This window comes from Euprymna scolopes, chromosome 36 (genome assembly GCF_053919585.1).
Source record: "Euprymna scolopes isolate OS-2025 chromosome 36, ASM5391958v1, whole genome shotgun sequence".
Classification (NCBI taxonomy): Eukaryota; Metazoa; Mollusca; class Cephalopoda; order Sepiida; family Sepiolidae; genus Euprymna; species Euprymna scolopes.
This window is the reverse complement of record NC_136517.1, coordinates 35,880,172-35,893,138: the sequence shown is the minus strand read 5'-3', so window position 1 is coordinate 35,893,138 and position 12,967 is coordinate 35,880,172. Positions and strand designations below refer to the sequence as shown.

Sequence of the window (12,967 nt, the reverse complement as noted above, 5' to 3'; positions counted from 1 at the left end):
ATCAGAATCAACAGACTTTTGCCAATGCAAAACAAGTGAATTTATGTTAGTAATGTAAAAATCTTGCGGTCTGGTAGCGATGAAGTCGCTGAAAGCGTTATTGATATCACTTAGGCTTTTTAAGAATTTCTTACACAGAAAGTTGTCAAGATGCTTAAAAAAGTGGTAGTCAGTAGGTAAGAGGCCTGGAGAGTATGGCGGATGAAGCAGAGTTTCGTAACCAAATTCGTTCATCTTCTGCAGAGTTGGTTTAACAATGTGCAGTCGAGCATTGTCATGGAGGAGAATTTGGGCCTTTTCAGTTGACTAATACTGGATGTTGTTGTCGAAGTTTCTGGTGCATTTCATCCAGTACTTTTCTGCCGTAATGGGTTCACCTGCATTCAAAAAACTTTAATGTCACAAATCACCAGTCAGCATGACCTTCTTTTGGTGCAATTCTAGCTTTAGGAAATGTTGTGGAGTTTCGTTGGCATCTAACCACTAAGCTGAGCATCGCTGGTTGTTGTAAAGAACCCACTTTTCATCACAAGTCACAGCTCAGTCAAGAAATGGGCCCTTCTTGTTGTGTAAAAGAAGGGAAGATGACGCTTCATAATGGCATTTCTTTTGATTGTCATTCAATCCATGAGGAACCCATTTATCAAGTTTTTTATATTCCCAATTTCTCTCTAGTTGGAAATCGTATACGTTACATGCCTAATTCAGAAGCAAGTTCTCAAACAGTTGTGCATGGATTGGCTTCAACTAAGCCTCTTAATTGTTGTCAACATCCCATGGACGATTACCATGCTCATCATCTTCAAGACTTGTCGCCGCCATGAAATTTCTTAAACCACCATTGTGTTGTGTGCTCAGTAATGATTGCTGGGCCAAATGCTTTGTTGATTTCGCAAGCTGTTTCAGCAGCCTTTCAGCATAGCTTGAATTAAAATAAGAAAATTGTGTGAATTTGCTTTTTTTTTCCATCTTATATTCAACGTTCTAAAAAGAAGACATAATTGTTTTAAAACGACTGTAATTTAAACAGTTAGGTAAAAGCAAAAAACACTCTTTAAAATGATATACAAAGTAAAGGTATTATAATGAAAACTTATTTGAAAATGCATCATTTGAAATCAAAATTAAAGATTCCACAAGAACTTTCTTCTCAACTTAATATTTGAAAAAGTGAAGCTCATAAAATTTCTACAATCGGCTCATAATCTCACACCTTTTTAATATTTCATCTTCTTGTGAATTTGATATTGGAAGTTGGCAAAACAGTGATTTCACACCGCCCCCTTAAGTAAACACTTCATCAAATCTCCACACTAACGTACTGTACTTGCAATAACCCTTATCCCTGAGTGGCTTCCGGGCCTTGATAAGTGGTGACAGTACTTGTATTAATATCCAGATTTTTTTTTTTCTATTATTAGGTTTCTTTGATGACTGAAATGAAGAAAGTTTCTGCTATGAGTATTGTCGGGAGTCTGGCCAAAGATGCATCTTTTTCTGACCAGATTTGGTTTGGTGTTCACCAGCTGTTCATGGATTTTGATGAAGATGTCCAGATTGGGGAAATCTGTTTGGTTAAACCAAGTTTGCTTAGTTCTGCTGACAGGTTGGTTTAACATAAATCTAAATTACTCGCTTGTTTTTTAGGGGCGCCGGGGTGGGGGAGTCATTAAGAATATTTGATATCTTAGTATAATGTTGTCCTAGATTCTGACTCACACTCGAGCTGTCAAATCATAGGATTATCAAAAGTATTAACACGTCTACTGAGCGAGTAATTTAGAGTATGAAAATGAGAATTTGAAAATCAGGACTGAGAGTATTTATTTTTGAAATTATTGACTACCATTGTATCATTTGAATTAATATTTTGATTGTAGTAATGCTTGAGTCGTGATTACTACTAGTGTTTGTGTTTTTGGTTCTTGTTTTAGTGCTGATGGTATATTGGATAGCTATTTTGACTACGATGTCATCTAAGATTGCTCTTTGGATGTTGTTACTAGCTATTTTAGCAATGGATGTATATTTGCTATTTTAGAAGTGGGTGTAACTTTGATTGCTATTTCAGCAGTGGCTGCTTTCCAAATGGCTATTTAAGCAATGGGTGTATCTTTGATTGCTATTTAAGTAGTGGATGTAACTTTGATTGCTATTTAAGCAGTGGTTGTATCTTTGATTGCTATTTTAGCAGTGGTTGTATCTTTGATTGCTATTTTAGCAGTGGTTGTATCTTTGATTGCTATTTTAGCAGTGGTTGTATCTTTGATTGCTATTTAAGCAGTTGTCGAACATTTGATTGCTATTTGAGCAGTTGTATTTTTGATTGCTATCTGAGCAGTGAGTGTTATATGGATTACTATTTAGGTAGTGGTTGTATCTTTGATTGCAATTGAAGCAGTGAGTGTATATTTGATTGCTATTGAAGCAGTGAGTGTATATTTGATTGCTATTGAAGCAGTAGTCATATCTTTGATTGCTATTGGAACAGTAGTAATATCTTTGATTGCTATTGAAGCAGTGGGTGTATCTTCGATTACTATTTAAACAGTTGTTGTATCTTTGATTGCTATCGAAGCAGTGAGTATTCTTTAGGCAGTGATTGTATCTTTGATTGCTATTTTAGCAGTGGATGTATTATAGATTACTATCTTAGCCCTGGGTTTATCATTGATTGCTATTTTAGCAGTGGGTGTATCTTTCAAAACAATCCAAAAATAATAGTATTTGTGTGTTGTTTTGTCTAGTGATAGATTCTTCTATTTGATTTCTTTGATTATTTTAGATTTTCTTGCATAATTATATCATACCAGAAGGCATACGTGAATATCTTGAGATGCAATTTTTTTTATAAATTCTTTTTTATATATTTTTTCTATTTTTTTTTCATTTATCACGATTATGAGTAAAAAAAAAATTTTTTTTTTTAAATTTTGATGATGTTGTATATCATCAAAATATTAATTTTAAATAAATAAATATTTGTTATTTTACAAAATATTCCGTTGTAATTTGGCTTAAAAATGTATATCATACATATTTTATTTTAAAATTTAAACAATGCTTATATCACGGAGAACACAACTTCGATTATAGATAATTTTGTTTTATTTTTAAAAATTATGATATATGTTTATAAGTCAAATTACAATGCAGTATTATGTAAATTAAACAAATATTTTTTGTTTAAAATTAATATTTTGACGATATATTACATCATCAAAATTTTAGGTACTTCTACAGAATTGGGACAAGATTTTGTAGCTGATAAATGGAGTTTTCAAATAAAAAAAAAAACAATGGTTTCAACTGAGTTTTTTTTTTGTCAATTCTAATAAGTTACAATGGTAGCTTCCACATTATGCAGCCGAAATTACCTGAATATTACTGTATTATTAAACAAAACAACTTTAATCATGTTTGTAGGTGAAAAATTTTTGCCATTTTGTTTAAATCAAAGCAGGAAATTACCTCCCTTTCGAATTCTCTTGTGTTTTACGATTGTTTTCATCAAATTCTATATTTTATTTTCTTTAATAAATAATTTTCTACCTTATCGATTTTCTTAATTTTTGGATATAATCATCTTAAAAGTACGAGGAATGCATAGATACCATTGTTTTCATGTGAAATTCAATTTTACAATTTCCGAAATTTCGTCTCAATAGTGTATAAGTGCCAAATTTTATATATTTTTTCTTTTTTTTTTTTTTTTTTTGCATTTACCACCATTCCGAGGAAAAAAAGAAAAAATATATATTTATTTTCCATAATATTGCCTTGTAATTTGTAATTTGGCTTATAAACATATAGCATACATATTTAATTTTTAAATTTAAACAATGCTTACATCATGGAGAACACAAATTTGACGATAGATAATTTCGTTTTATTTTTCTCTGTGTTGCAGTAGCTGTTCCACTGATCGCCTGATCAAAAATGAATGGGGCAAAATTGTGTGCGAATATTCTTCTAGTCAGTGGTGGCTGTTGTATTATTTGTGCTTAAAAAGAAAACCTCAGCCAAATTGTTCCATACGAGAAAGTGCCCTCCAAGAAAATGTGGAAGCTTTGGGCCTTGGCTCAGGGGATAGTGCCTTACCAATGCTGACCTGTCTGAAAAACAACATTGCTCAGGTATATCAACAGACGTATTTCTTTTTTTCTGACACCTCAAGATATTGATTTTTAAACCTGTGTGCGGGTATGTTTTTATTCATTCTCTCTCTATATATAGAGAATTCTTTGTCCGTGTTTCTGCTCCCCAGAACAGTCTTCCCCAAAATGGGCTTTGTTACAATATTTTTGCAGTATAATAAGATATGATCCCGCACAGTCGAGAGATTCTATTTATAAACTATGCTGCTAGGAGCTGACAAATCGAATTAATTCACGTTCTGCTACCAACCAATCAGAAACCAGAATTGCTCCATAAATAAATCTTTCTGTAGCAATTTCGCATATGTTTTCTTTGTGTCAACAGGGGAAGAATCTTTTGCTCTGTGGATTCCAACTCAAGAACTGTCTACTGTGAACCAGTCACCTCCCAGGGCTTGTGTAGAACAATGAACCATTGGAAACTGTTCTGAAACTAAACATGACTTACACTTCTAGAGGCTTCATGTAGCTCTGGGTCTCCGCGTGAGGCTGAAAGGTTTCGCAAGCCTTTTCTTAAACAGGACCAAATACTTTCATATGGAAAAATTAAATGGCTGCAGACATTTAAATTTTGGATCCTTTTTTTACTGCAAATAGATATGATACATAAAGAATTTCAGGATGGTTTATGAAAAAGTAAATAGAAATAAATTAACAAAAAAAGCAACAATCTTTGATTGATCAAAAACCAAAAGTAGTTGTAAACATGAAAATATTGTAAAATCACGAACAGGAACAACTAATGAACAACTAATGAACAATTCTAAGTTAAAATTTGAAATTAATGTTTTTCGTATTTATTTTAGATACTAGCGAGGGGTACCCGGCGTTGCCCGGGTGTTTGTAGGTGTGTGTGAAAAAAACCCGAAATGTGAAAAAAAACAGGTGCCCGTGAAAAAAAAGCGAAGCCTTGACGCACAGTTGGAAAATAGTAAAGTGTGAAAAAAAAACAGGTGCGCGTTTTTGATTGACGTGACGGCGATAGGTATTCAGCAGTTAGCATTTTGTGCGGGACAGTTTTTAATGAGGTCAATAAATCGGTTTGTTTTTTTTTTAAAACCCGCTCCCTGTTTATTAGGGGGAGCGTCTCGTCTCGAAATGAAAGCTACCGTCTGATATGACGAAGTCAACATTGACCAAACGTTACTTAGCTCTCTAGAGACCACTGGCTTTCTGCCAGTGGGTATTTATTTGCTCCCCTACCAAGCAAATTAGGCACAAGCCCAATTTTTAATGTGAGGAGTGAAGGGAGGGGGGAAGGGAAAAAGGGGACCAGCTCCCGAGAGGTGGGAAATGGGAGCTGGTTAAAGGTCAGGCATGTGGGGTTCCCCCACATCTGGTCTTTGCTTGCAGTATCTGTCAGAACAGATACTACACTTTGATCTTGTCGCCTGGGCCCCGGAGGGCGCGCAGGCCAGTGTGGCTTTCGGCCAGTGATTAGAGTCGAGTTTCGCTTTTTGTTTATACTAAAAACCGAATGTAACGCGTTCCGATGCGGGAAATGTCGAATAATTAACGTTTGAAAGTCATTAAAATTAAATAGACAGGCGAGCTCCGTGATTAAGTGTGAGATATTACAATTTATAGATGATATAAAAAGTTTTAAGAAGTTGTGAAGCGAGCGAGCGCTTCTCTGAAAGAAGCCTTTTGTGGACATCGAGGAAAAGCGTACATACATAGATACATTTTCGCTTTTATATATATAGATTATCTTGTTAGTGCTCCATGAAAAACCCTTGCTCAGGGGCTTCATGGTGTCCTGAAGTTTGGGAAAACTTGCTTTAGAACACTCATCCAGGTTTTAAGTTGCCTTGAACAAACATTCAAACACCATGTAGATAAAACTTCTATTTTTTGCTAATAAAATTGATTGATCTATATACATATATATATTATTTCAAATATTATAAAATAGTTTTGACTTATATATAAAAAGCACTTTGTCTGTGTCTTGTGAGTACTCGTCCTATGGACTCCAAAATGGCTGGAACAATGAGGTTATTAAGACTGTTCAATAAAAGAAGAGCAAGATGCATTTTTTATTAATATAAACAAATTTACATCATCACAACACTGGGCATGCTAATTTTTAAGACAAATGGTCAGTTAAAACCAGAAGTCCTTGTTAGGTGACTTAATCAATGGTTGCTTTCCTATATATATATGCACATCACCATTATCTCAAGGCCCAGGATTGAATCACACTGGAGCTTTACCTACACATGATGCATGTAGCTATGCAAATTCTTTTGGTAACTGGCAAGCAAAATGTCCTCCAAGTACCTTCGCCACACTTAGCTAAACTTTTAAAATTAAATTCACTTGAAAAACATTGTCACCATATTAGTGTAAAATAACCATTCTACAGAATTAATACTACCAGCAGATTCCTCATAGACAGTTGCATTCGATCTTAGTATAGGGCCTTGTTTTCAAATGTATCTCTGAACAGAGACAGATAGACATCACGTATGTATTATGCATTTTAAAATGATTTATTGTGTATTTTCCAGGCAGCTGCAGAACAAAGTAATGAAGACATTATTCTGAATGCCTTAAATGTTGCCTGGAATCGTATTGAAGAGGAACACAAATCCGCTTCGTATTGGCAACTTTTTGAAGCTTATGTTGCAGTTGCCTATCAGACTGCTCTGCTTTGCTACCCAGCTGAATCTCCAATTGTCAAATTCCTAATTGAGGTAAGCCAATGTTTCGGTATATGTCTTGAACAGTTAATTCTTATGTCCAGTATCATTTCAAAACTGTACTGACCGGAAGTGATGTTCTTACTCTGTTTTTTTTAAATTTTATTATCGTTTTGTTCTAGCTGAGGATGGAGCATCCTACCAGGTGCCAGGCATTCACATGCTCTCTTACATTCCAGTTGAGAGATCTTTTTCAGATTCTAACTGTCCCTTTAAGTGCATTTGTTTTTATCTTTCTTGTACTTGGTTCACAGGGCATATTTGTCAAGTAGTTTTTGAAATGCTATTTCATGAGTTCTGTTGCTCCTATGATTCCTGGAATTATGGAGATCTTCCTAAGATACTAGCCTCCGTTCATGTCATACATAAAACCTGGTATTTTGTTATTCTTTTTCCTCTTCGCTCTGTTACACCCAGCATCATTGGGACCCTAACTTCTAGTAAGGTTGCTTCTTTCTCTCTTTTGAACCATTTTATTATGTCAGGTTTAAGAGCTCCATTTTCTAGGTAGGAATCGCATAGTCAGTTGATGGTGTATGACTTATTTCCAATTGTTCTTTCTTCCCAGGACTTGCTGCTGCATTCGATCTTAAACTTTTTACAGTTCATCCGTGGAGATATTTACACGCTCCATTGCATTGCATTGTACAGTAGCCATTCCCCAGCAAAACTCTGCAGTTGGATGTCAGATGGTTCACACTTTCCACCTCCATGTGGCAGAATCTGCCACAACCACTCATCCCCCGAAAGCATTGGTCATCAAACCTTGATTTTGAGCAGCCATTACAATCCTCTCCTGATCATAGTGGAGCGATCCTCATCAACCAATCTATAAAGCCTTTTTTATCTATATAGTCCAAAGTGAATTCACCCAGAAAATACTTGGCATACTGTTGTTTGGCCCACTCTTCCAGTTTTTATTTTTTACAATGGAAGGTTTCTGTGTATTTTTGGCAACTCTTTGGGGCTATTTTGCAGTTAAATAGGCTGTTAAACAGCAAAACAAAATAAAACAAATACAATAAGCAAAAGTTCAGCTAGAATTCGTCACTATCAACTTTCTCTCTCAACTTCCAGCATGTGTTTTCCAAACCACCTCTGCCAACAGGCATTTATTAGAAAATTGGTCCTATTCCATTTGCATATGTGTGCAGTGGAAGATGAGATCTCGTGAGATTCCTCGAGACTACACCTTATAAATCCATGGCTGCCATCTTTAATTTCTCTCTCTCTCTGTGTCTCAGATCCCATCCGAAGGTAAGTTGTATAACCGCACAATACACACATGCACGGGTGCTTTCTTCTTTGATTATTACATTCAACTCTACACATTTCAATAGCAGTCTTGTTTTCTGATTCTGTTTCATTTGTGAAACAGTTTTGTCCAAAATGTTCGGCCAGTTTCATGCAGTTTTGTGTTTGCATGTGTGGAAGTTGTTCTCTTGGCTCTTATTTTGTGATGTTGATCTACCATGTTGAGGTTTTGATCACAATAGTAGCACAATGTTAATGGTTAATTTCTGAGAGACTCATACTTCCTGTTCCTCTGGGCAGATTCTTATATTGCACAACACTGCTTCAAATCGTAACCTTTTATTTCAATTTATTTTTAAGACATCACAGTTGAAGAGAAATAACTCTTAACATTCCTCCTAGTATTTATTATTGTATCATAATAAATATTTTAATATCTTTTTATTTATCAAAGCATGTCTCTTAATGCATAAATTGTATAAATTAACAAATTCACTGTCCGTATTATTTTCATAATTTTGTTATAAATATACAAGTGTTTATTATTATTATTATTACTATTATTATTGGTGGTAGTAGTGGTGGTATGTTTTTATTATTACTGTAGCTGTAATGGTAGGTGTTATTTTTTGCTGTCATTGCTATTGTTTTTGCTATTAATATTATTGCTACCGATATTAGTGTTGCCATTATCATTGTAGATTTTATTTCTATTCTTGTTGTTGGTGGTGGTAATGGGAATAGTGGTGGTGATGGAGGAAAAAGGTCGGGAGGGGATCTTTGACCTTGGTGGGGAATCCTCCTAGAGATAATGTCTCGATAACACTATCGGTGGTGGTATAACCTTAAATTCACTAACCCCATTTATGGGAGAATGTCAAATCAAAATATTGAAAATAACGATGTGAATGAGGCTAGAACATCTTGTGATGGTCTCACGTCAGGTAGGTGTCCCACTGATCAACAGGGTTGGTCCTGTCGTCATCATACAACTGTTCGAAATTCTGAGGAAGTGGCTGGATATAGGGGGAGTGAGAATTACCAGAGAGAGTCTCAAGACACGAAGAGAGTTGGAACAGGAGATGTAAAAAAACGTGGACGGATGAGGAAAGAAGAGTACTGTGGGAATGCTTTGTAAGAAGTGGAAGTACTAAATCTGGTGGATATATCCGAAAAGTGAAGGAAGAACGGGAATCGAGAGGAGGACGAGCTAGAAGTGTCGCAAGTTTGGTATCCCAGTTAAAACAAATTAAAAATAACAACCTACTTTCAGTGATTGCAAGAGAAGAAATTAAATGGATGGTTAGGAATGAAATGAATAATGAAAGTAAAATTGATGAAACTAGGTCTGATGAAAGAACTGAGAGAGTGGAAGTGCAGAAGGGAAATGTAAGCGATGATGGGAGGCGGACAACTGAGGAGGTATGGAATCCTATGGTTAGGGGAGTAATGAGACAGAGTTTGAAGGATCTAAGGCAGATAAGATCATTGACTCTGAGACAATGGAGCCAGTGAAAGGAGCTGATGCAGGGCTCCATATTGGGAGTGAAACAGTCTTATTTGCGAGCGATGTTTCAAAGTGGCAACTAGAAATAATGAAACGCTTATCTTTTGGCGATTGTATTTCTTTCACCGGCAATCTTCCAAAGCTCACTACTGAGTGAAAAATATCTTTTCAACTTTTTTTATATATATAAAACGAACAAAGTTAAATTATTTAAACAATAAAAGTTTAATAGAACAATATACTCTTTTTTTTTTAACAAAGGCTGTTTAAAAAGGTATTAGGAGAAATCAGATTGTTTATACTTCCAAGTATCAACATAAAATTTGTTGCATATTTAGAATTACACTTATTAAAAAAAAAACACACAGAAAATATTTATGATGTACATACTCGTCACAGAATAAAGATGTCATATTCTAAAAATCATGTGGGTTTGGCTAGTAACTTTTCTATTTGGCTAGTAAACGAAAATATTTAGTTGTCAAAGGTCAACAAAAGATAAGTTTGTCTGTAGAGCCCTGAGATGTATGGAGAAGTGGTGATGAAGTTCGAACTTTGACTTCTGTAGAAAAAGAAGTACTTCAGAAGTTAAGAGAGGTTCTTTTTAGAGACGATATCATAGAGATTCCAAGTATGAAGAGTAGTGATAGGCGGAAGGTGAAAAACGAGATAAAAATAATTCAAGGAGTAATTCACAACATCATAAGAAAGAACATATCGATTATGGAACTTAACAGGCTTCTGTATGCAGTGTCATATGTTATTGCGAATCGTCTTGGCTTATTACAGAAGAAAAAGGGAGAAATGAAGGATAGAAGGCCACATTCGCAGAGGCGGCTTGAAGAAAGTATTAAACGGTGGCAGAAAGACATTGGTAAAATCGAAGAAATAAGAAAAGGAGTTAAACTAGGACAAAAAGCCAAGGACGAACTTGAAAGGAGGTATAGATTGCTGGAAACGGGAACGATGAATGTTTTAACAATTTTGAAAGAGAAGGTCCACACTGGTGGTATGAAAATTAGGAACTTTGTTGGAAAAAGTGTTGCATTTCGGCAGAACAACCTTTTCCGGAATAATCAGTCTCAGCTGTGTAAAGAATTAAATGGTAGTAAACAGGCGAGAAATAACAACACTCCAAATGCAAAAGATGCAAGGAAGTTCTGGAGTGGGATTTGGTCTGTCGAAGGGCGATATAATGAGAAGGCTAGCTGGTTGGGAGAGGTCAGAGAAAGGCTATCAGAAATGCAGCAGGTGAAGAACATTAAGATAACCATCGATGACGTTAAGGCTGGCATACGAAGGATGACAAATTGGAAGGCAACTGGTCCAGATAGAGTGATGGGCTTCTGGTTTAAACAGTTTCCATGCCTTTATCCACCTATAGCTGCTGCTCTGCAAAGGGTTGTAGAGTCGGGAGATGTCCCTAATTGGCTTGTGAATGGAAGAACAACACTGATTAGGAAAGATCCTGCAAAAGGAAAAGGTGCCAATAATTATAGACCAATTACATATCTGCCATTGATGTGGAAACTGTTGACTGGGATATTTGTGAGAGAAGATTTATGAACATCTAGAGAGTAATGGTGTTTTTCCTGACGAACAAAAGGGGTGCCGGAAAGGCTCGAGAGGTACTAAAGAGCAACTACTAATTGATAAAGCAATAATGCAGGATGCAAAGAAGAAGAGGAATCTGAGCGTAGCATGGATCGATTACAGAAAGGCTTATGACATGATTCCCCATTCATGGATATGTGAAACACTATTGATGATGAAGGTTGCTGAGAATGTGGTAGGGCTTTTGGAGACAAGTATGGCTCAATGGAAAACGGTGCTGACAGCAAACAGAAAGGAGATGGGGCAGGTTGGCATTAAGCGTGAGATATTTCAAGGAGATTCGTTATCGCTACTTCTTTTTGTAATGATAATGATGCCACTGAGCATCCTCTTGAAGAGAGAAAAACTGGGGTATAACTTTGGATCTGGTGACAGATGCCTCAGCCATCTACTGTTTATGGATGATTTGAAAATATTCGGTAGAAATGAAAAGGAAATGGAGAGACTGGTAGAACTTGTGGGGACATACTCAGAAGACATTGGGATGGAGTTTGGGATTAGTAAATGTGCGGTGCTGATGATGAAAAGAGGAGTAAAGTTTCATTCGAATGGAATAGTGCTGCCAAATGGAGAAGTCATGAAAGAAATAGAGGATATAAGTATTTGGGAGTGCTGGAGGGTGTAGGCATCATGAACAGAGAAATGAAGGAAAAAGTCAAGAAGGAGTATCTTAGAATAGTGAAACTAATTGCAAAGTCGAAACTGTATGGAGGAAACCTAATGAAAGCAGTAAATGCATGGGCAGTCAGTGTTTTGAGATATAGTGCGGGAATTTTAGAATGGTCTGACAAGGATTTGCATGCTATGGATATCAAAACAAGAAAAGTTTTAGCAATGTTTAGTATATTTCACATTCGAAGTAGCATAGCAAGGCTGTATCAAAAGAGGAAAGATGGTGGCAGAGGATTGAAAAGTGTAAAAGATTGTGTTAAGACCGAGATGTCGTTGAAGGAGCATATGGTTAGAAGTGAGGAGTGGATGCTTAAGGTTGTGGCCAATGAAGTGGAGGTATGTGAGACCAAGGCTGATTATGTGAAACGTATGGATAGAGAAAGGGCAGAGGAACTGGCTAAGAAGAAAATGCATGGAAGATTCTTCCAGGATATAGCAGAAGTGGCTGATGAAAGATCATGGCAATGGCTTAGAGCTGGATATCTGGCTAAGAGTACTGAAGCTTTTGTTTGTGCAGCACAAGAGCAGGCATTAGGAACACGATTGTTCAAAAAAGTGGTTCTAGAAGAGGAAGTTGCTGCAGAATGCCGGATTTGTGGTAAGACCTCAGAGTCAATTGCGCACCTTGCAGTAGGGTGTAGTGGACTGGCCCAGAAAGAGTACCGGAAAAGACACAATCGCATGGGACTCCGGATATATTGGGAGGTGTGTAAGAGGGTTGGGGTGAAGTATGCTGGAAAATGGTTTGAGGAGGTTCCTGATGAAGTGAGAACAAGTGAGAATGGCAAGGTAGAGGTATGGTGGGACAAAAGTGTCATAACGACCAAGCAATTGAAACATAATCGTCCGGATTTGGTCGTCATTGACAAGGTCTCAAAAAACTGGCAGATTGTAGACTTCTCAGTACCTTGGAACAGGAATGTGAGAGAGAATGAGAAGTGGAGCAATTATGCTCCATTGGCCTTGGAGATAAGGCGTATACACAGGGTTAAAACACAAATAATCCCAGTCGTAGTTGGTATACTAGGGGTAGTATCAAGTCGTCTGGAAGGACAATT

General features: G+C 36.3%; 1 protein-coding gene across 2 annotated transcripts in view; it reads left to right on the top strand.

Annotated features, from left to right (window-relative positions):
• Positions 1-12,967, top strand: part of LOC145260409 (tRNA (guanosine(18)-2'-O)-methyltransferase TARBP1-like) — a 126,054-nt gene that overhangs the window by 69,364 nt on the left and 43,723 nt on the right. Inside the window, exons 12-14 of one of the 2 annotated variants that reach the window (XM_080118388.1) lie at positions 1,422-1,606; positions 3,911-4,136; positions 6,671-6,856. In XM_080118388.1, the coding sequence (XP_079974514.1) occupies positions 1,422-1,606; positions 3,911-4,136; positions 6,671-6,856 (597 nt within the window). The remainder of the gene's footprint in view (positions 1-1,421; positions 1,607-3,910; positions 4,137-6,670; positions 6,857-12,967) is intronic. The other variant, XM_080118389.1, reaches the window with a different exon arrangement.